At 41.4% G+C, this 22,472-nt stretch overlaps 3 protein-coding genes across 10 annotated transcripts; 1 reads left to right on the forward strand and 2 right to left on the reverse strand.

Moving 5' to 3' along the window:
* Window positions 1-427: 427 nt before the first annotated feature.
* On the reverse strand, window positions 428-6,507 carry LOC111859461 (cathepsin D-like). The gene is made up of 9 exons (XM_023842138.2): window positions 6,328-6,507; window positions 5,173-5,329; window positions 3,844-3,967; window positions 3,582-3,700; window positions 3,294-3,493; window positions 3,060-3,182; window positions 2,313-2,457; window positions 1,165-1,263; window positions 428-1,048 (listed from the first exon to the last, which is right to left on the reverse strand). Exons 1-9 carry the CDS (start codon window positions 6,387-6,389, stop codon window positions 887-889), a joined length of 1,191 nt encoding a protein of 396 aa, XP_023697906.1. The 5' UTR covers window positions 6,390-6,507; the 3' UTR covers window positions 428-886.
* Window positions 6,508-7,978: 1,471 nt separating this feature from the next.
* LOC111859462 (cytosolic 5'-nucleotidase 1B) lies at window positions 7,979-14,468 on the reverse strand. 6 transcript variants are annotated; one of them, XM_023842144.2, is made up of 7 exons: window positions 14,326-14,468; window positions 9,789-9,851; window positions 9,550-9,684; window positions 9,293-9,425; window positions 9,091-9,213; window positions 8,733-8,884; window positions 7,979-8,625 (listed from the first exon to the last, which is right to left on the reverse strand). In XM_023842144.2, the coding sequence occupies exons 2-7, from the start codon at window positions 9,825-9,827 to the stop codon at window positions 8,353-8,355; spliced, it is 855 nt and encodes a 284-aa protein (XP_023697912.1). In that variant the 5' UTR covers window positions 9,828-9,851; window positions 14,326-14,468; the 3' UTR covers window positions 7,979-8,352. The 6 variants fall into 6 exon arrangements, with proteins under 6 accessions (XP_023697912.1, XP_023697910.1, XP_023697908.1 ...); XM_023842142.2 differs by having other exon boundaries at window positions 9,789-9,854; window positions 14,326-14,462; XM_023842140.2 differs by lacking the exon at window positions 14,326-14,468 and adding an exon at window positions 10,241-10,320 and having other exon boundaries at window positions 9,789-9,854.
* On the forward strand, window positions 10,735-20,621 carry syt8 (synaptotagmin VIII). 3 transcript variants are annotated; one of them, XM_023842135.2, is made up of 11 exons: window positions 10,735-11,364; window positions 11,486-11,598; window positions 12,871-12,949; window positions 14,239-14,390; window positions 14,687-14,859; window positions 15,158-15,250; window positions 16,507-16,674; window positions 17,320-17,487; window positions 17,890-18,007; window positions 18,599-18,732; window positions 19,038-20,621. In XM_023842135.2, the coding sequence occupies exons 4-11, from the start codon at window positions 14,264-14,266 to the stop codon at window positions 19,275-19,277; spliced, it is 1,221 nt and encodes a 406-aa protein (XP_023697903.1). In that variant the 5' UTR covers window positions 10,735-11,364; window positions 11,486-11,598; window positions 12,871-12,949; window positions 14,239-14,263; the 3' UTR covers window positions 19,278-20,621. The 3 variants fall into 3 exon arrangements, with proteins under 3 accessions (XP_023697903.1, XP_023697904.1, XP_023697902.1); XM_023842136.2 differs by lacking the exon at window positions 11,486-11,598; XM_023842134.2 differs by lacking the exon at window positions 10,735-11,364 and having other exon boundaries at window positions 11,402-11,598.
* Window positions 20,622-22,472: the final 1,851 nt, after the last annotated feature.

A 22,472-nucleotide genomic window follows, 5' to 3' on the forward strand; every position in this document is an offset into this window, starting at 1 on the left:
TGCGGCAGGCACAGGCTCTGTACCCCTCCAACAATAAATGGGACAAGCAGTTGCAGAGTTTTCATTCAAAAGGTGATGAGGCTGTTAGCCCGACACCTTCCATGGTTGTGGGTTTCAATCCCATCACTGGCTATGTGTGTGGCTAGTATCCCACACACCAAATACTGTGGGGAAATTCAGATAAATGTTCCTATGCGTGTGTCCCGTGATTAAATGGCATGCTGTTCATGGTGCCTTATGCATTACATCAAGTATTGGAGAAAAGTACAAGATCAAACTATTGATAATTGGGGGAAAAAACATTTTTAAAAAAACCATCTGAATAAATAATTGCTGTAACAAAGCTTTTGTCAGCTGCATGAAACAAGTAAGCTAATCAAACTAGTTTTACTGCAAAAGGAGAAAAACGGTACAATGAACAAACAAATAACAGAAAAGGCCTTTATTTCATTCCATCAATTCTGAGACTGAGGTGTTAAATTAAGAAAAAAAATGAGCTAATTAAAACATGTGGGGGCGGGACAAAGTTGAAACAAGACAAAATATGCAAATATTAAAAATTGATCCAGTGTTGCCAAACCTGGGAAATAATCAGTTCTGTCACATATTAAAACTACTCAAAATTCACGCAAACCACCCCAAAATAATTAAAATGACACAAATTCTTATCTAAAATTAAAAGCAGCGCATTGAATTCTATACAAGAAGTATTGCTACCAGACATCAGAAGCAACATATCACCCATATGCAGCATTTTTAGTACTTGTTCTTGTCTGAGGGGGCACCATGGAGGCAGCACACCTAGAGGCAGCACACCTAGAGGCAGCACACCTAGAGGCAGCACACCTAGAGGCAGCACACCTAGAGGCAGCACACCTAGAGGCACCTATTTCGCCTTGGCAAAGCCCACACGGTTGTTGTCACGGTCAAACTCTGTGTAGTACTGGCCAATGAATACATCTCCCAGAATCCACAGTGGCCCAGCAGGTGCTGGGATGTCCAGACCCATAAAGCCACTCAGGCAGATGGTTCTCCCAGCCTGACTCTCCTGCAGAGAAATGAGGAATGAAATCGTGACCAGACTGGAACAGGAACTGTCCTTTTGTGCAGCAGTAAAAAGGGGCGACGCTGACCTCTACTGGACAGAGTCACTTGTAACCTCACCTTGAGAATGTACTGCTCCCCAGTCAAAGTGTAGGACTGGCCACCCAGACTGAAGGAAACTGAGGGAAGGGTGGGCACCTTCTTACAGTCAACCATGTACTGCATCAGAACCAGAGAGAGAACCAGTTACATATACAGAATCCTTCCTCAGCCTATAGGTCTACGTTGTGGGTGGGTCCCCTGGTAACTGAGACCAGAGCCTGTTTACAGTTTCTCCATTGGTTTGGAGCATTTCTCAAATGACAATTAACATCTGCAGAACCACAAGAGTAATCCCCACACCATAATGATAGGCCTGCACAGCAAAACATCATTTCTCATTGCTTCACACAAATTTCCTAATGTTCATGTATGCAAATGGTTTTGTACAACTGTTTTTGGCACAATTTTCAGTTGCCTTAGTCTTATGTACATCAATAGATTATGGAAAAAAATAAAATTATGTAGGTTCCCATTGTAATAATGCAAACAGTTAAAGCTGTCAAAATTTTAAAATAAATTTCATAAATTGCAGTGATATGGCATTATTGTGTTTTTGGTTTCCACAGTGCATAATTTCTGTCGTTATGTTGTTCTTGTATGACCATTTTGCTATTTTTGTATTTTAAAGTGCTGTGTGACATTTTTGTTTGTTATATCATATCTTGATACATGAGTTACATGTGCATGCCAGTGCTTTCTCTTGCCAGCGAACTTTACATACTGTAATATAGAGCCTTGCAGTGTTAAAACTGGTGTCTGACATGAATAAGTATCAGTTTGCTAAAGAAAAATGATCAGTCAGTGACAATGAGAAAGTGGGAATCAACTATCATTCAGAATCATGGAGCTCAAGAGCAGACTGACACTGACATACTGACAGTATATCTAAGCATTTTGGCTCTCATGGTTAAAACGATGCTGATTGTACTTTTCATTTTGGTGCCACTAAGTAATTCATTGGTGGAATTATTCACTTTTGAGACATGACTTAATCGTTTTGGGTACGTTACAGGCTTTTGCAGCTAAACTATAGCGTCATGCTAAATGCATGAATTGTTTGGAGAAACGTCCTTATAGTCTTGAGAATGTTAAGTATGCTTTATGAAATGTGGGAATGCAAACTGAGGAAAAACTAAGGCGGCAGACTGCTGGGTGCTGTGCCATACCTCTCCCTGGATGAGGGGAATGGCGCCGATAGCCTTCTGCAGGGCCTTTACTTCAGCGGACGGGCCGGTTATGAGGGAGGTGCCCGTGTCCACAATGGCCTCACAGCCACCGTTGCACAAGTTCAGCTGGCTGCCCACACTCATACTGTCAGACGGCAGGGTGAGAAAGTAAAGGTATAAACACTAGAGGCGTCACACACAGCACTCTCTAGATTACACACCAAATATCGTAGCACTGCTAGCTAAAATTACCTTGTTATTAAAAAAAAAGAATGCTAATATACCCTCAGAAAAAGGGTACATATTTGTACCATTGCTTGTCACTGGGGCTGTGCCCTTGTAATTGTAGCTTTTAAGGTAGCAAATGGACTCTGAGGAGTGACAAGCAAAGCTACAAACCTTTAACCCTTGTGTGCAAGATGTTTACCAAGGGTATTTTAACTGACCCTGGAGCTTGCTTGGTGCAAAATTAAAACATTAAAAATATAAAATGCAGGGGGGGGGGGGGGGGGGGGAATCTAAGGTTGCAAGGCCTATTTGGATGCATTGTGTACACTTGGGAATGAATAACAAGGTATCGAGGCAGCATATTAAGGGAAGCACTGCCTTTATGGCCCATACTCAGAACACTGAAGCCAAACCTCATTCAGCAGCCTCATTATAAGAAGCGGCTCTAATACTCCTGTATCATCTGTCACACACAGAGAAACACATAAACGTGGCCTGGTGGGACTCTGTGGCACTTACCCATCCATGTGGATCTGCCAGTAAGCCTGCCGACTGATGTTAACGTAATTAAAGTCCCCAGTGTAGAATTTTGGGTCTGTGCCCCCCAGCAACAACTCGCCACCCGGCTGTGTGTCAGGGTTTCTGGCAGAGAAAAAAAATACCAACTCAGTTTTCAAGTAAGAGGCCATCCGTGATGAAGCGAAGGATATGAGCAACCACCATCATGAACTACACCTTATTAATCCACCTCACCTGTTCAAGTAGAAGGAGAAGACGTTCTTCTCCACCTTCTTCTGGCTCATGATGTTGTCAAAGACTGGGGTGACGCCATCCACAGAAATACGAGGGTAAGCCATGCCCAAGATCCCATCAAACTTTGCGGCAATGAAGGTAACCCCAGGCTGCTTGATGGCTTCCCCGAACAGCTGCTTTTCCACAGTCATGTTCCCGATCTAATGGGATGCAAGAAAACCAAGCCATCAAAACGCGCAGTGCCATGGTTGGCCACAAGGGGGTTTCTCATAGTCTCAACAGTCTTACCGTGCAAGTGTCCTGGCTAAGATAGCCAGAGAGACTACCAGACCCATACTGAATGGCAAAAGCAGTCCCATTCTTCACGTATGTACTTGATTTGGCAGAATTATATTTGTGGTGAAGCACTAGAATGAGAAAAGGTTGCTTACAATCACATGGATTTATATAGCAAGTAGTAAGGAGAGTTTGTTGTATTGTTTGGTGTGTACCCTTCTGTAGGAGCCACTTAGGTACAATCAGTAGTCCAGACAAATACATTTTGACTTACAGCAGGCGATGTCAGTGAGGGAGCAGTGAATTGAGGGTACCCAGAGGTTGGATGATCCAGTGTCAAATACCACTGTGAAGGGCTGAGGTGGGGTGCCCAAGCCAATTTCTCCATAGTACTGGGCCTACAGGAATACAGACCAGTCAGGAAACATACCAACAGTACAACACAGCAGCATTAAAATTCCATTAACGAACAGATACTAAGCCGATTCTTCATTCAAGTCCTATAAATTAACAGACTAAACGTGATGTAAAACAGCGCCATCGATGCTCTGCAACCAGCTCAGGAGATGAACTCCTCCTACTGAAGGTCTGCTTCAAAATAAGTTAAACATATAGGGGCTTCACTAACATGGGTATAAACCAGAAACAACTGGGCAAAAGTAACCATATCAAGATTCCTTTATTTCTTCATTAAAAAAAATGCTCAAGCATCATGCTCTGTCAGTCTGTTCATGCAATTGTCTGTAATGGGCAGAACTCTCAGTACTGCAGAAATCTTGACAGGTGATGTTAGTCATGTTACACAGCAAGCTAGATAAGGCCTCAATATGTTAACCTTCTCTGAGACAACTGTAATGGAACACTCTTAAAATAGGTCACTGGCACAGTGGCATGTGTTTTTTTTGCCTGTTGATTACCTATGTGAGTTATGGAAATACATTGTGGTTTTCGCATTATGGTTCTCTCTTGTTACGGTATGACTATTGATCACAAACCAACACTCCAAGGACAACCATGATAGAACTTTCAGTCAAAGTGAGGGAGCAATTTTAAATAGAAGACCCTCGCATTTCACAAGCTTCTTTGGGTGAGACAAAGATTTACTCATTTGGAGAACAAATCAAGTAAGATAACAGCACATTGTCCTTTATAGAGCCCTGAGACAGCCCCTTGGATGGTTTGGCGGTGCGAAGAGCAGCTCACCAACCAGGCACTTTATGAGTCATGTCACATGACAAACTTGTGCAGTGCCCCAAGAAGCAAAACATGCTCACCGACAGACAAATGACTCTCCACTGACTGAGTTCAGTGGTGCAAAATCAGGAAAGGATGAAACATTCTCTTGATAAATGGGGAGGGGGGGGGGGGGTTCTGGAGAATATTTAAAATCACCCAGTTTGAGGTATAACTGAGAAAGCAGAATTATCTAGATTCTGGAGCAACAGAAGTTATAGGCATTTCATTGCTCAAGAGCTCAAATTGTGAAATCATTCTTCTGACCATGAGATGCACACCTACTTGGCTAAATAGGACTCAAACTGGACAATAGACTAGAACTTGCAATCATCTGAACCACATCCAAGATCCTTAGGGAGATACTCACATCAAGGTAGTTTTTCAAGGTTTCTGGAGTGGGGTTCTTACTGGAGGGGAAGCCCAAGTTATAGCTGAACAGTGCTTGACCGGCTAGTAATTCCTCCACACTCCTCCCTGAATCAGACATAGAACGCCGGATGGAGCGGAACTTCGTTAATGGAATCCTGTAGGGGTTCACAATTTGTATAAACTAGCAGGCATTTACAGTCTGGCTTAAAAATCCACAAAGATATGACCATACATGAGTTTAGTGATAGGAAAACTGGTTATTGTGCAATGCGTGGTTAACCACTTCCTTAGTGAACCACGAGTCACGCTCCACTGAAGTGTTATCTCGGGTACCCTCCTATATGACAGCGATAACATCGCCACCCCCAGGCCCCATGGGGAAGAACACTACACAATTTTTTGCATTTCCGATGGTGCAATAACATGATTTAAGTTCCCACAGTTACATGCGTGCAAATACATAGGATGGGAAATGTATTTTAAAAAACACCGATTTCTCTCATTCTGCGTCACGTAGGCGTTTGGCCTGTCATGCAAGCTACTCCTAGGCAGATCGAATGAAGTGCATATCTCTCTCATAACAGGCAATGGCCAGACGGTTAATACGAATAAGCAAGGAAGGCTTCCAGGGCGATGCCTGCCTTCCAGAATGGGCCAATAAAATAACTGATCCGCTACTGTTCAAGCAACATTGTTTTACATAAACGAGAGCTTCATTTTCAGGAACCCTCAGCATGCTAAAAATAAAGAATAGTGCACCAGCTGCCCCGGTTTACTTGCTTATTATTTATTTTTTGCAGATAGACGCTACCGGTGCTAAACGCGCAGCCACCGAGGGTAGCATGTGACCCAACACAAACGTAACTTACGGAACGAAATGGAGCCTTTATGTGCGTCTATCCACTACAAAGCGTCTACATGGTGAATTTGAAGGGCAGAAATAAAATGATCCACAATAAACCAAATAAAGTCACCAATCCCACAGTTACATTATTTAAAAGACATTTACAGATGACGCGTATGTGTTACGTTTCAAACATACAAACATTTAAAAAAGTTGTACCAGACAATGCTTTAGTCAACCACTGTTTAAAACCCCAAGCTAAATACGTGCAAACTGACGCAACAAAATGAGTCCCATTCAACCACTTACCGGACGAGAGCATCGGAGGCGCAGGCAAGCGCAGCAAACAGATACACCACGAAAAATCTCATTTTCACCTCGTACAGTCAATGAGATCACAGAGTAGTATATGAACAAAACAATGACGGAGCAGATCGCTCTGACATTAATAAGCACCCCGCACTCGGGTCAGCTGACGGGTCACGTGACTCATGGAGACCAGCGCTCCCCCAAGGAATCCTGCTTTCGCACACCGACCAGCTACCTCTACTTTTGTAAGAGTAATACCGTCAATTAGACAGTTGCACAACCGAAATTTAAGCAAAAAAAGTACGTAAGTACGTATTTTGCACTGCTGTAATTTGTATATGTAAAAAACAAAGGATATAACATAAATGCGTTACTGTTGCGCACGGCAAACTTCTTATTTAAAATTGGGGAAGTACTACTCAGCGCTCAGCTGCTTGGTTAGATTTTGCAGTGTCAAAGCAAACTGTTTTGTAATGTAGGCACGCGGCATATCCTAACCCCGACCCAAACTCGGGGAAATCGCGTGATACGTCTAACGTACAAAAATGTGTATGGAAAACAAAAAATATATTTAATCCAAACAAATCAACTGCAGGTGCACCGATCCCGATACCTGAACGGAGGGTATCGGCCGATACGAGTACCGATCTGATACCAGATTCAAAAGAACTTCAATTAGACTACTATAGAAACATACATAACGTACTATTCCACCTCGCCTGTACATTTTGGTTTGAGTTTTTGAGGCATTTTCAGTTTGAGTATCGTCCAGTATTGCAGTATCTTCATACGCAAGTGGCGAATTCTTGAATGCCTCAATTTTTCTCCCACTGGCATCAGCGTCACTTACCCCTGGGACACTCTGGATGTGTGGTGTGTGCTGCATGGCTGAGTAAAGTACGGATTTTTATTTCAGCGCCCATATTACCTGTTTAAAGCGGCCACACTGCCTGCACGAGGCGCCCGGCTTACGCCTCATTTAGGAGTAAACCGATTTCCACTGAGCGCTACTTCTACCCCTCAAAACTTCGTTTTTAGAAAGAGTGAAAATCGATATGCTGCTAGTTATCGTTTCAAGCGTAAAATACTTCCAGATTGCAGCCATGTTTAATTTGCTTTGCAAGCACGCAAGTCGCATTTACTATCATCACCCTCTTATCTGATGTTCACCCTCCTACTGCAAAGGGTATGCGCATGACGTCACAGCAGGCGGAAGTCACCGCCCTCACACCCACCGAGTGGCAAACGCACCGAGTGGCAGCGTTAGTGTTCAGCTTAAATGCTACAGAAACACATCTAAAGTAGCCAAGACCTGTCGTGCAATTGATTGTACAAGTCGATCTAACAAAAAACAGGAGACATCTTTTTGCAGAATGCCGAAAACTAAATAAGTAAATATCGGACGTGGATCACATATGACTAAACACTCGATCCGTCTAATAGGTATGGATCAGTGTCCATATCGATGCGAATATCGGATCGCTGCACCTCTAAAATCAACATATAAATCCAACACACGGAATGCCAAATCCTAGAGGTGGGACTAGGCCGGGTGATATTTAGCATCCGTTACTGCCAGATTTGTTTATATAGTTTTGGACAAGACAGGCTGTCTGTAATCAGTTTCATCTTTCAATTAAGCCAAGTGAAGTTATGGTAGAACCCACTTTTAATGCAAGTGATATAAACAGTCCTGAATAAAAACATTTGAATTCTCTTGTCTTTTTACAGAGCCAATACTACTGAACATGCTATTATTGGAAGATGTTTGATAGAACTGCACAAAAAACAATATTTTAACATTACAAAATATTTTGACATTTATACAAAATAATTATATATTGCTATACAAATCAAGACAAAAATGGTGCTTAAAAATAAGACTGGTTATCATGACTGCTGAAATGTGTTTACAGTTCAAAGGGTGTGTAAGATCATAAGCCTAAAAAGTCAATACAAAAATACTGATGGTCAACAGTAACACGAGAAAATTATTAAGGTGTATGTGAAAAATCAGTCCTACTTTCAGGACAATGCAGCAACATCTCGCATGTGATAAAGGCCATCACCGCAGAGAACATGAGGCTGTATTTGGGCCAAGATGGCACTTGGCGGAGTTCCAGCCAAACAATAGGCCTCCTCAACCTCCATGCCCCAGTCACGGAAGGTCTTCAGGGCTCTCACACACACATCCCTGGGACTCCACAATGTTACCAGGCACGTGCGGAGTGGGCTGTCGTCTTGCCCAAACTTGCTTCTCATTTGTCCAATGACCGCCACAAGCTCTTTCAAGGAAGCCTAAAGCCCAGAAAACACAACACTTCATTTTCAAGCACATGTGAAAAAATAAACAATAAATGTAAAAACGCAACAGTAGATGAGTCATCCTCTACACAATGGGCTACCTGGGTAATCTGGAGGCTGTGAGGCTGGTTCACGTTGAACATTTCGCCTTTCAAATCCTCAGGAATGCCTAGACTATCCCCTATAAATAGGAACTTGAGCTGATCAACAGCTTCTTGGGCAACCTGCTTGCATAGCAGTGCAGCTGGGAGACCTGCACAAGAACAAAGCCAACATTTCAGGACAAATACTCAGTAGTAGAATTTTGCATGTAGCTTACTACTGTACCAAAGCAAGCCAGATGATGTATATTAAATTGGGGTTCAGGAGCAGCCCCACAATTGCCTTATTTCTGTAATTTCAATCCCCATATTCAACACTTCGTAACATTTCATCAGCGACATCGTTCAAGAAATATACCTCTTTCCTGGGTCTTGACAATATCATCTCTGTTTGTTGACAGGAAGAGTTTCACATTGTTAGACAGCATGCTGTTGGTGAAACTGGCATCATTGCAAAAGCAAAATCTGCTAATCTCAAGACCTGGGTGAAAAAGAAATGAATTTCAGGCAGTGTGTTCTCCGTTTCAGTAACTGTTCATGTGGATCACAGAAGAGCTTACCATAGTGCTTGGCACTGGTGACTATTTTTGATTGGTTTTCTGGAATTTGGTTGTTACATATGAGAATTACATCAAAAAGAAACGTTTCATTAGGATTCTTTTCCATAAGTTTATGGTTGACTCTCTGTATGGCCTGCAGGAAATAGGAGAACAAGAGGCAAAAATAACTTCCCCTTTGAAATTACATTAGTCATAGCACATGACAGCTGAGCAATGTGTAGTATGCTTTCAGTGTCCAGGCACGTGAGAGTGGTGACCTTGATAAAAGAAATTGCGGGACCATGACTCAGCACTTCACTGGCTGTGTTAGACGATTTTGGTTCCCAGTCTCCATTTTGATCAAAAAAGGCGCAGTGTTCGATGGCAATAACCAATGCATGTCTCGAGTCTTTCTGCAAGTACACATAGATTCGAGCAATGTACCTTAGAATCACATAAAATACCAAAAAAGCTTTTCAAATGTTCCCTTGGAAACTGGATATTGTAATTCGCTTACCTGCTTAATGTCAGTATTTACAACAATTTCTGCATCCATCTTAAATCGGCGGCATTACAGGTACTGCTGAGAATATAATTAGATAAATTACATATTAACTAAATTGGGGAATGGAAAAACTGAAATAATTTAAACAGTTAATGATTACATCACAAAAGAAATGGAAAATGAAGAATATTTGAGGAAAATAAACGCAATCAATAAACTTGGAAATTAAAACTGATCGCAAGGTTATGAATTATGAAAACCAGAAACGCAAAGTATAATTATCTATGTCTAACAGTTTTTCGCTAGGTTAACAAGTACGATGGCTCCAAACATCCCCAAATTAGGTAATGCAAAATTAGAAAGTTTTAAACACATTAAGGCATAGAACAACTGCCTATAGATGACTAAATTATACAAAAGCTCCAAAACGTAACACACCTCATACAACACACAATTCAGCGTACCTAAAAACTGAGTCTTCTTCTTTGAAAAATAGATCCACTTTATATGTGACTGTTGTAATTACTGCCACCTAGTGTATCGGAGTATAAATGTATCAGAAAAGGGTACTAACAGTACTGCGGCGGTGTGTGGTTATAGGTTATACGTTATGTTTGTGCGAGCGGGTTTACCTATCCTTATGTCCCCATAACGTGAAAACTCTATTTTATAAAAATCGGTGACTACTATGAAAAAACTAAAAATGCAAAAACTCTTGTATTTTGTTAGGTTACTTACGGTTATGGTTAGGGCAGGGTAGGGGTTAAGGTTGTCATAGTTAGCGTTAGCATTTTTCCCATTGAAATGAATGAGCGGTCCCCATAAGGATATGTTTACCCTACATGTGCGTGTGTGTATATATATATATTAATATGTATGTTAAGAATATATTAATATGTTAAGAATATGTTTTATGAAATGTGCCAAAGCAATTGAGAAAAACTTCATTCATTTCTATGGAAAAAACTCCTAACCCCAGCTGACACATTTAACCCCTACCCAAGGCCTAACCTTAACCATAAATAACCAAACAACAAACTTTGACATTTTAAATTTTGTGACTGCAGTCAAACTGGTAGGTTTTTTTTTTATCACATTGTGGGAACATTTGATCCCCACATATTGAGATATACATACCCGCCCTACACACACACAAAGCATTTCACCTACGTAACATTATCAACATACAACATCATCAGTGTATCTCCATGGCACTGTCTACCTCTGAATGTGAGAAATTTATATATACCCCACTCTGTATGTGTGTGAAGTACAGACTCAATGCAAGTGTGTGCAACATACAGACCGAACCTGTTTTCATTGTGGTCCTTCTGTAAACCCTGATGTTTACATATCTGTACTGCATGGGCAACTCCAGTGCGTCATATCAGAATACATTAGTAATGAAAATGCAGCCTGTGTGTAATTGTTCCGCTCGAAAGGTGCACTTGTTGTAGAAATTTCAGCTGACCTAGATTTTCATTGTAAACTTATTTTTTAATTGCCTTTGACTCTTTGACTGGAATATTAAGATCCATATATTTTTGTGGTGTGTGTGATCCTTTCCTTGGGTACAGTACGTCTACAGGTGAGTGTGTGAGGATTAGGTGTGGTTAGGTTTGCCTTGCTACCTTGCTTGGCATTCCGGGAACACCTGGAGCTGAGTGCCCCAGAAGCGGGTAGCTGATTTAACTGTGTTCTCTTGGAAGTTAAGAAGATGTTCTAGAGAAGCTTTTAAATGACTGGGGTGAAAGTAAAGAAGTGGAACCTGGAATTGGAGACAAGCGAGGCTTTACACAGAAGCCTATTTATAAGATAAAAGGTAAAAAAGACTCTTCCTGACTTAAAGATGCCAGATGGGCATAATGAACATGCAGCATTTTCATTATGGGTGACAATTTTTGAAAACCTTTGCTGCGGATATCGCCATGTTGATGATTAAAACTGTTTCTACCAGACTGGCTTGTAGTCTAATAGTATGCCTTATATGTGTTTTGATATCAGTATAATTTTTAGAGATTGGTAAATCATCTAATTATACCTGAGTAAGATTAAAACAACACGTGAAATTATACCTACATAAAAACAAAGCAACCTCTATCAAGAGTAAAATCTATGACAGTTTATGCTTCATTTTAGACAGTCAGAAAAAAAGAGTAATATTTAGTACCTTGTTTTGTCACTGGCGCTGTACCCTCAAGGGTCTGCCAGTTGTACCCTTAGCTGTAGGTAAATGTATCGTTTAAGGTACAGAAATGGACTCTCAGGAACATTTTTGTACCATTGATGGTACATTAATGTTGTCTGTACCTTGGGATACATTTACCTACATCTAGGGTACAACTGGCAGACCCTACACTGGGGTACAGCCCCAGTGACAAGCAAAGGTACAAACTGATACTCTTTTTTTCTGACAGTGTAGATTACACTCTTTGTAAAAATGATACATACATATATACAGTGCTAAACATTTTCTCAAAATATATTTCTTAAACAAGCAAATAAATATCTTCTCTGAGGGTCTGTGAGATTCACATGGCATGTTGTACTGAGTTTTTCAATAATAAGAATTAAAAACAAATCTCAAATCAGTTTGTTCAGCATAATATCAATGAAACAGTAATGGGGTTTTTATGAGAAGGATTTGTATGAGAAAGACAGGCTGTTGGCAAACAGGAGTAGTGAAAATCAGTTGAAAGTTGAACGCTCAAGAGAAAAGGGAGAGGTTGAGGATGAATATTTACTGGACTTGCATTACTGAGCCCATTCCTGTCGCGGGTCTTGTGTGTTTTCTGTACTGTTCTAATGGGTTTTTTTATATGGAGACAGTCATTCTTGCCATACAAAAAAAAGTTTTTAACAGTGTGTATACAGCATAGTCTTGCGTCAAGCAGCTTAAACACTGCTATCAACAAGATTCTCTGATATGCCGTTTAAGGACTTTGATAGGCCTGGTTAGAGAGACATAACATTCCTGCCAGACACAGTGAGTCCTGTCAATGTGTAAACACAAGTAATTTCAGCTACCCCCAGTAAAAATGATTTCCTTCCTCCTTGCATGTTTCTGCCCAATGAACATCCCGCTTAAACAAAGGCTTAGTGGATCAAGAGTCTAGAAACTTCAGGAACTTCGGATGAGTGGAGAATTAAATGCCTGCCCTCTTACCAAAAAAGTAAGTATTCCCAAATGTGCTGATGCTGGTAATGGTTCGTGGAAAAATGTGGAATATGCTGCAATATTTACAAGCAACTGGTGAATACGCTTTTAAGGTTGATTTTAATTTTGGTGTGTTTTTTGAGTGTCATTCCTTTTACAGTAAATGTCAATATTGTGGTCATGCTTAGTTATACAAATCTCCTAAACTCCTTCTGTTATTCATTAATTTATTTATTGCTATTTTTAAATTGTTCTTGCCCCTTCACATTAAGAATTAAGAATTACAGCCTCTATTGGTATTTAGAGTGAGCCTAAGTATTGTTTTCTGGGGAATGTTATCGCCAAAGGGCAGAGCACACCCTGTGTAAAGTTGCTAACGCTTTCATCACTGCTGGTGGAGTTGTTTAACCATGGTGGTGTCTAGCTTTCCGCTCTTTGTGAATCTGTGAGCCAGTGAAACTGAGTGAAACTTTCTGCCTCTTCTGTTTGTGATTACGTGCAGGCGCGTATTTGCAGTGTGAACCATTTCGCCCAGCTGAGATCTTGACAGCAATCTCATTCGATTCTAATTCTATGATAAATGGCTGTGGCAAGTATTTAGCTGCAGTTGCCCCTTTGTTTAAATTATTAAGTAATGCAAGGACAGAGTACGGCATTTAAAATAACGACAGTCCACCTGGCAGTGGCATGACGGCTTTTTCTGGCTGTGTGTGTGTGGAGTTTGTATGGAGATAACATGTTCTACCAGTGTTTGCATGGGTTACCTCTCATGGCCCTTATGGACTGGTGTGCTTAAATTAGGCTTAGTGTGATCTTGTGTGTACTTGTGTTGTACTGTGTATAATCTGTCCAGTCTGCACTCTGCATTGTTTAAGTGGCTATGGAAGATGACTGGATGGATGGATTACAGATTCCATTAGTAACCCACTCGTCCACCCGTCCATCCATCTTCTGTCTGCATATCCTGGTCAGGGTCATGGAGCGGCCTGGGGTCTATCCCCACCAATACACTGAAAAAGGCAGGAGACCACCTCTAATGGGATAGCAGCGCACACAGTCCAACACCAAGCTGCCCAGCTGCATGTCTTGGACAGCAGGAAGAAACTAGAGTAAAGGAAACTACACAAGCTGTGTACATGTACTACAGAGGCAGGATTCAAACCTTCTGTTATACTAAGAGTAATACTAGGTCTAACCAGCAGAGGGTAGTATGGGGAAACGGTTATTGCTACAGTGTTGGGATGCCTGATATGTGTACCTGTACCAGGGCTGAAATGTCACTTTTAACTCTAAATGTTGTTTCAGACCTCACCATTTCAGCTGCTAGATCATGTCTACCAGAAAGCCATCAAAACCCACTCACGCTAGACTTAACACCAACGTAACACTCACCACCGCGTTCAACAGCACCACCGCCGCTCCTGGCTTTATCGACCAGCTGCTCAACAAGATCCCCTGTGAGTACAACGGCCCCCCAGGCTCTCTCCTGTCCTCTGGTTCCGTCGTCCCGCTTCGCAGATGGATCGCAGCGATGGCCCCTGCACCTGTTTCACCCGTCAGATCTAATTCCACTCCAACGGCAGATATCTCACCTCTCAATTTTCACATCTCACGAATTCACCTCGCTTTAATCCTCCTGGCCATGCTCTTGCCCCATGCTTTGCATTGGTGCCATAGCAGCCTATATCTCGTATATGTGCTCTGCAGTTTCTGGGTTTACATGCGGGTTCTCACCTCCTTGTCTCCCTCCCAGTGCCAAGATGGGCCATCTACGCCATCCTGGCTCTCATCCTCCTGGTGTTTCTAGTTTGCATTCTCTGCATCTGTATAAAATGCTGCTGCAAAGGGAAGAAACAGAAGAAGAAAAAGAAACCAGACCAGCAGATCAATCTCAAAGATGTTAATGGCTCCACTACCACTGCACTGGTGAGATGAGCCTCACATCTTCAGTGTAACAAATCCAGAAGTACTATACTACCACAGGCATTGTTTATGCATGGCTTTATATGATATCTAGTGTGAAGCACAGTCTTAGTAAATAAATAACTGGTGGCTGCCTGTCTAATGCAGTGGTGTAGCAGCGCCTTTCATTTGCAGGTCCAGCCTGATACCATACCGTGACTGGGAAGTTGAACCTGAAACCATGTCTGTGATAGGTAGGATGACCTTGAAACCACGTCTGTGATTGGTAGGATGAGCTTGAAACCATGTCTGTGATTGGCAGGTCCAGCCTGACGTAGATGCGGAGTATGGCTCAGCAGACAAAAACAGAGGAAGAATTCTCTACTCTCTGGAGCACAATGCACAGACATCAGAGGTTGGCCTCTGCTTACACCTAGATTTGATTGCTTTTAATTTCAAGTATTTTTTATTCTGAATTGTTCTGTTTTTCTATGTTGGCATTCTCTTGCAAGCTGAGCTTACTCTTTACAATTTTTCTCAGTTTGCTTTGGCACATTTCATGAAACATACTTAACTTTCTCCAGATGATAAGGGCATTTCCCAAAACAATTCATGCACACACCACAAGACTATGGTTTATGTACAAAAGCCTGTAATGTATCCAAAACAAATAACTCATTTCTTAAAAGCAAATAATTCCACCAATGAATTAGTCAGTGGTACCAAAATGAAAAGTACAAACTGTATTGTTTTAACCATGAGGGTCAAAATGCTTAGATATATTGTCAGTATGTCAGTGTAAGTCTGCTCCTGAGTGTCCACGATTCTGAGTGATAGTCGGTTCCCACTTTCTCATTGTTATTGTTCTTTAGCAAATTGTTACTTATTTATGTCAGAGATACCAGTTTCAGCTTTGCAAGGCTCTACATTATAGTATGTAAAGTTCACTGGCAAGAAAAAGCACTCGCATGCACATGTAACAACTTCACATCTCAAGACACAGTACAATAGGAAACAAACACAGCACAGTATAACACAAACACAGCAAAATGGCACCACAAGAAAATGACAACAACTCTGGAAACCAAAAACACAACAATGCCCTATCACTGCAATTTAAGGAATATATTTTTAAATCAATTTGAAAGCTTAACTTAACTGTTTTGTATGTGGTGGCAAACACAATGATGACATGCATATATAATTTTGAGTGTAAAATTATTACAGTGGGAACCTACATAATCTATTTTTACCAACAAGACTATAGCAACTGAAAATTGTGCCAAATGATGACGATTGTACAAAACCATTTGCATATATGAACTAAAACATTTGGAAATTTGTATGCAGCAATTAGACGTGATGTTCTGCTGTGCAGACGTGTCATTATGGTCTGGGGATTACACCTTACATACCTTGAGAAACGCTCCAAAGCAATTGAGAAAAACTGTAACGGTTTTGGTTATTCTGTAATATGTGTTTTGCAATGAATTATTGATACAGTGTTTTTGCTTTGAAAATGATAACACTACTCAATAATTGTGAACACCCGTTTTATCCTCCATCATAGTCTAACCCCCATCTTAACCTGAATTGTTAACCATTCAAATAAAAGTCACGTTGATGCTTGTTGAGCGACATTAATGCCGCCAGTTGCTCACTCTTTGACAGCTGACAGTGGGCATCAAGGAGGCCAGTGCATTGAAGGCTATGGATTTTGGAGGATCCTCAGACCCCTATGTCAAAGTCTACTGCCTTCCCAAAAAGTCAAAGACCTATGAGTCCAAAGTCTTCCGGAAAACTCTCAACCCAGTGTTCAACGAGCATTTCAAATTCCAGGTGCCACATAAAAAAAACCCATGAATACTGTAGACTAGTAAACCCTACATATTTAGGCAGAAAATTAAAAAAGTCCTTAGTTTAACTACTAATCTTAATTCATTTCATCATCACTTTGTACTTTTTAAGCATTTATGGAAGTTGAATTGGATGATAGATTTATCTGTTTCAGATATTTTAATGTTGGTGTGTGTATATTACTGCTGTTCATTAGTCTATTAACCAAAAGTGATATAAGGGCAAAAAAATATGGGCCAGAATTATTTATTTGCCTTATACTGTTTAATATTTTTAAACGGTCTTTGCTATTTGAATACTCATATCATCAAAAGATGACATTTTTGATTGATGAAAAATTTAAAATTAAAATAGCTTTAAATGTAGGATCTTAACTGTACAGTAATGCAGTGTGTTCCAACCTGGTCCTATGGGACCAATAAACATTCCATGTTTTTGCTCCCTCCCAACTCCTTGCCAGACAGTCCATGCTTTTACTGGACTGTGGACTGTCTGCGGGAGCCTGAGGACCAGACTGGGAAACACTGCTGTTAAGATTTTGTAGAAATATTTTGGAAAACATCATATTTCCACATTTTCAGAAAATGTCTGATGATTATGGCTGTATGCGTTGTTTTCTGTGCCCAGATTTCTCAGGCTGATCTCAGTGAGTCTACGCTGGTCGCGCAGGTGTACGACTTCAACCGATTCTCCAAACACGACATCATTGGTGAGCTTCGGCTACAGCTTGGCACGGTGGACTGGAACCATGTGATCGAGGAGTGGAAAGATCTGAATGAGCCATCCAAGTTTGAGGTTTGAGTTGGGTCTATCTCCGCACCTATCACTGCATTGGTCACATTAGCTAGAATTTATTACTTGAGTTCAAGCTTCATGGTCGCTTATTGTCCTCAACAGCAGTGTATCCATACATATTGAGATGGCCAATACAGTGTGAGAGAGGTGAAAGAATAGAGATAGACTATGGTTCTAATCAAGACTGTTTCTCCATGGACCGCAATGCAACATACAACAACATATACAATACAATGTGCAAAAATATCATTAAACAGTGCAACAATATTCAGTATAGTGCCATGGGGTATTGAGGTATATTCTTGCAGTTGGAATTGTTTTCTTATTGCATCAGAGCCCGGACTATTTACTGCATGATATTGTATATGTATATTGATGGATTGGGATGCTATTATACCACAGCAAGAAAACCTAGGCGAGATTTGCTTCTCCCTTCGCTACGTGCCGACGGCCAACAAGCTGACCATCGTGATCCTCGAGGCCAAGAATCTAAAGGACATGGACATAAATGGGTCTTCAGGTTAGTGAGTAAAAGCTCACAGATGTGGCCTATGGGCAGCTTAGCTTTGACCAGCCACCCATGTCGTCTGTGATGATATTAACCTGATGGGAGGGAATTCCTGTAAGGAAGTTATTTACCTAATTCCCTAAGAGGAAGACATGGTAATAGTGGCTTGGGTGGTAAGACACAAGAGAGGAAAGGCAGTTTGAGGAAGACAGACCCAAACAACAAATAGGATGCAAATGAAACATAAATGTGAATCGAAATATACAGAGCACTCAGAAGCATCCCCCAGAAATAGACATGCTTCAAAGTGAAAGGAAAAGAGGAAAACAGCAGATATATGCAAATACTTTTTTGGTTATATCGGCAGCTGAAAGTGTAGAAACTTTGATTGCTGGAGCGGGCCATTGTTTATGGAAGAGCTATGGAAAAAGCCGGATGCAGTCAAGTATTACTGGACTGATATGTATAACATGGAAGGTGTGTAATTTAGTACAAAGGAAGCAATTGATGAAGCTATTGATGACAGATCAAAGGAAGCTGGGTTGGACTGGCTAATCAAATCAGCAATCACGTTATTGAGTTTTCTTCTTGTTTTTTTTATAGACCCGTATGTGAAAGCGCAGCTGATACTAGACAAGAAAAAGTGGAAGAAAAAGAAAACCTCAGTTAAGAAGAAGACACTGAATCCGTACTTCAACGAATCCTTCACTTTTGACGTGTCATTCGAACAGATCCAGGTAACCGTGAACTCACATAGATATGCATACACAACCATACACACACACACACACACACACACACAGACCTGTGCTCATATTTTTGTGGGGACCGTCCATACTGTCCAGTTATTATCACAATGTAATGTATACCTGAACCACACACACACACTCACACACACACATACACTATGGGCAATTTATATACAACAATTAACCTCCCCAGCCTCTTCTAGGCCAAATGACAAAAAGAATCGCAGCTGTAATATATATATATGTATATGTATATGACCTGTGCCTGACTCCGCTGTGTTATTGCCCTGTAGAAACTGCAGCTGGTGATCTCAGTGTGGGATCACGACAAGCTGAGCAGGAACGACGCCATGGGGAAGATCTTCCTGGGCTGCGACTCCACGGGGAACCAGCTGCGTCACTGGGCAGACATGCTGTCCAACCCACGGCGCCCCGTGGCCCAGTGGCATTCCCTGCTGTCGGCCGAGCAGGTGGACTCCACCCTGGCGCTGAAGCACAGCATCAGGATACCCTTCACCAATAAGGTCTTCTGACAGCCCCGTCGCCGCGCTGGGACTTCACCTGTGCTGGACTATTTCTGTCTTTAGAACAGAATCATTCATCTTCAGTCGCCCCCAATGACATTTCTCGGGTGTTACATTGTGGAAATGTTTCTCTTGTTAGGGGAGGCTTTTGGCATCATGAAATCACACATGACTCATTTTGGGGTCAACACTGTAGCCAGCATGACAGCTTGATCTCCCCTTGTCCATTTGCTATAGTTTGGGTTTAAAGGTAAGAAATGTGGATTCTGTAAGTTTGTTATAATTTGGGAAGAGCTCTGTAGTGGCACTTATAAAACTATGCATCACATCTGGGAATTACAACAGAGAGGTGAAAAAACTGGACTATTATTCGAATCCAAATTGCTTTTATTAATGATCTGAATTGTTTTTATAAGCAGGAAATACAAATGTTGCCACTTTTGGCATCATCACACTGTATTGGATGTCTGTTAACAATACAGTGAACATCTGCTTTAAAGGTTCATAAGAGTGCAGAATATAATTGCAGAATATGTACTTGAGTTATCTTCGTTTCACTAGAATGAATTGCAAATATTATTTACATCTTTTTGCCTGGAACGGTTTCTGTCATGGTTTTTTCCTGTGCCCGGCTGCAATAAGCAAGTTTGATAAAATAGCATTGATCCCTGGAGTTTGTTTGCACAGGTTTTGAAAGTACGGCCATTTCTTTGGGCTTTCTCAGACTGCAGTTGACAAGGCAATTAGAATAGAAACTGGCTTCATGGAGAGCAAATAAATGAATGCATTCATGGCTGCATTAAACACTGGGGAGAAATGGAGAAATTATTGCAGGCAAAGAGATTACACGTCTTGAGACTTGCATCACCTGGTATCCAGGAGACTGGGGTTGAACCAAAACGGAATTCACCAATTTGTATGCATAATGGAGAATGAAGGACAGGTGGACGTAATCAATACAAACAATAACTGATGCGATTTTTAACATCACATGCAAAGATTGATTGACAAGATGGATATGAGACAGAATGGAGGCAGTGGCAGATGACATTCTTGGTAATGGGTCATGCAAGATGATTTTTGGAAGCACATCTTGTACCTGAGATTATCCTTGTTAACCTGATTGAACAATAATCGTTCCCTGCAATCTCAGCAATAACCAATGATTCAGCAAACAGACAAAACAGAAACATACCGTTTCAGTTATCCGATGTACTGTCTACATGCTACGGAGGTGACTGCTCTCCTGAGCTTGGTTAGGTGCTCCTGCAGAGCTGACCTTTTCGGCCATGACTCACCTTCTGCTGGCTGCTGAGTCCTCTGATCTCCCTACATCCACCAGGAAACAAACACAGAGCTTTCCTGTCGGTCCCTGCCGTGAAACACACAAGCAGTGTGCCGCATCAATTCCCACTGGAGTAGGAGGTCAAGACCAGCCTGCTGAAGTTTATTTTTGGTTTTGTTCATATTTTGTGTACTGTTTATAGTTTAACCTACCTACTCTACACGGCATGGGTAGAAATAACTTTAATTGCTTAATAAAAGTTGCCTAACACCATATTTAGAAAAATTCCTTAATCCAGTGTTTCCCTACCCAGTCCTCGGGGAACTTTGGACAGTCCACGTTTTTGCTCCCTCCCAGCTCCCAGCCAATCAGGAACACTGAATACCTGGTACAGGTGCACTGGGAGCTGAGAGGAAGCAAAAATGTGGGCTGTCTGGGGTCCCCGAGGACTGGGTTGGGAAACACTGCCTTAATCTCTCCTATATACTTTGAATGGGCAGTGGTGGCTTAATAGTTAGGGATGTGGACTTGTAACTGAAAGATTGCAAGTTTGAATCTCTGAGCAGCAAGGTAGCGACCCCAAGCACTGCTCTCTGGGCGCTGAATTAGCTGCCACAATGATGTCACAACGTCACATGTGGGTTAAATGCAGAGGACACGTTTCGTTGTTGTGCTGTTCTAATTCTAAATGTTGATCTACCCATCCTCAAACCATGATTTTTCCTTACTTCTGGTGTCATCATCCCATGTTTGAAGACTGCTAGACCATTGGGTTAAGGAGGTAGAAAGATGCAGGGCTCGATGTCTAGGTGAGGCCATAGTGTGGCAGACCTGCATGGCTAATGCACGTCGTGCACCAAGGAGTGAAAAACCCCGTCTTGCAAGAGCCTTTGAAATGCTAATTTGCTCCCACTTGTTTTATCCTTCCTTAGCCCCTTTGCATTGGTGTCTATAGCAGCATAACCTTCACATGGGACAATCAGTCACCTTTGAATAAACACAAGAGTGTGTCTGACATGAGCAGTACAGAGTTAGTGTGACATACTCTGCTTCCTCGAGGGTGATACAGTCAAACGTAACGACAACAATAATAACAACAGCATATTTCCAAACATTAGGGTACCGCAATATAAATTTTGGGCTATTGTGATTACATGTGAAATTGCATTCAGGTAAATGTAGATTGCAAAGAACACCTCAATCCACATATCAACTCATCCCTCAGTCCTTGTTCCAACCACTTTTGCAGTGCTGTACAGGGCTGGGCTGGTGGTTATCCTAGGCTGAGGAACACTTTCTCAAGCAGAACAAGTTATTTGTTTGCTTAAGATAACTCTTTAGGCAGGATGAAAAAACGGCAATACCTTACTAGAGGGAGCACAAGGAACTTAGTAAGTCAGTTATTACTCAAGTGCTAATCATGAACAAATATGGAAATACACGAACCGTTATGACAGATTAATGATGAACGAACATGGGATCAGTCCGTAACTAACACTTAGTTTCTGGTTAATTAATTAATATGTAAGTGTACTACTGCATCATTTGTGTAAAGTGTTGCTGAAAAAACAGACAATAATGATGACTAATGAAGAAAGGATAGAAAAAGGAAGGTATTTACCCTATGTGTTTGCAAAACACTAGTTGAGTGGCAGTCACAGGTTGTTATAGGGCTCGTGTGCTGTGTCACGAGTCCTCTGCTCACCCTCACTCACTAGTGACATCACCCTGGTCCTAGTTGCCAAGATACCGCAGGAAGGGAAGGGCTGACCAGTTGTAAGGTGCTGTTGGCTACCAACATAAGTGATTGCACTGAATGGTTTTGGAACCTTGACAAGTGGGAAATTCCTTGACTAACATCCTTCATCAACTTACTAGTTATTACAGGTGAGTAAAGTTTGATTCTTATCCTGCATTTC

This window comes from Paramormyrops kingsleyae, chromosome 13 (assembly GCF_048594095.1).
Source record: "Paramormyrops kingsleyae isolate MSU_618 chromosome 13, PKINGS_0.4, whole genome shotgun sequence".
Lineage (NCBI taxonomy): Eukaryota > Metazoa > Chordata > Actinopteri > Osteoglossiformes > Mormyridae > Paramormyrops > Paramormyrops kingsleyae.

What these genes read in the sequence shown, in the direction of transcription:
- syt8 (XM_023842135.2), top strand. Translation starts at nt 14,264, where the DNA reads ATGTCTACCAGAAAGCCATCAAAACCCACTCACGCTAGACTTAACACC. An exon ending in GCTCCACTACCACTGCACTG is followed by an intron (nt 14,860 to 15,157) that starts GTGAGATGAGCC and finishes TGTGATTGGCAG; the next exon opens with GTCCAGCCTGACGTAGATGC. An exon ending in GGACATAAATGGGTCTTCAG is followed by an intron (nt 18,008 to 18,598) that starts GTTAGTGAGTAA and finishes TTTTTTTTATAG; the next exon opens with ACCCGTATGTGAAAGCGCAG.
- LOC111859461 (XM_023842138.2), bottom strand. Translation starts at nt 6,389, where the DNA reads ATGAGATTTTTCGTGGTGTATCTGTTTGCTGCGCTTGCCTGCGCCTCC. An exon ending in TGGCAGATCCACATGGATGG is followed by an intron (nt 2,458 to 3,059) that starts GTAAGTGCCACA and finishes GCCGTCTGACAG; the next exon opens with TATGAGTGTGGGCAGCCAGC. An exon ending in TTCCCCTCATCCAGGGAGAG is followed by an intron (nt 1,264 to 2,312) that starts GTATGGCACAGC and finishes GTTCTGATGCAG; the next exon opens with TACATGGTTGACTGTAAGAA.
- LOC111859462 (XM_023842144.2), bottom strand. Translation starts at nt 9,827, where the DNA reads ATGGATGCAGAAATTGTTGTAAATACTGACATTAAGCAG. An exon ending in TAAATACTGACATTAAGCAG is followed by an intron (nt 9,685 to 9,788) that starts GTAAGCGAATTA and finishes GTGTACTTGCAG; the next exon opens with AAAGACTCGAGACATGCATT. An exon ending in CACCAGTGCCAAGCACTATG is followed by an intron (nt 9,214 to 9,292) that starts GTAAGCTCTTCT and finishes TTTTTCACCCAG; the next exon opens with GTCTTGAGATTAGCAGATTT.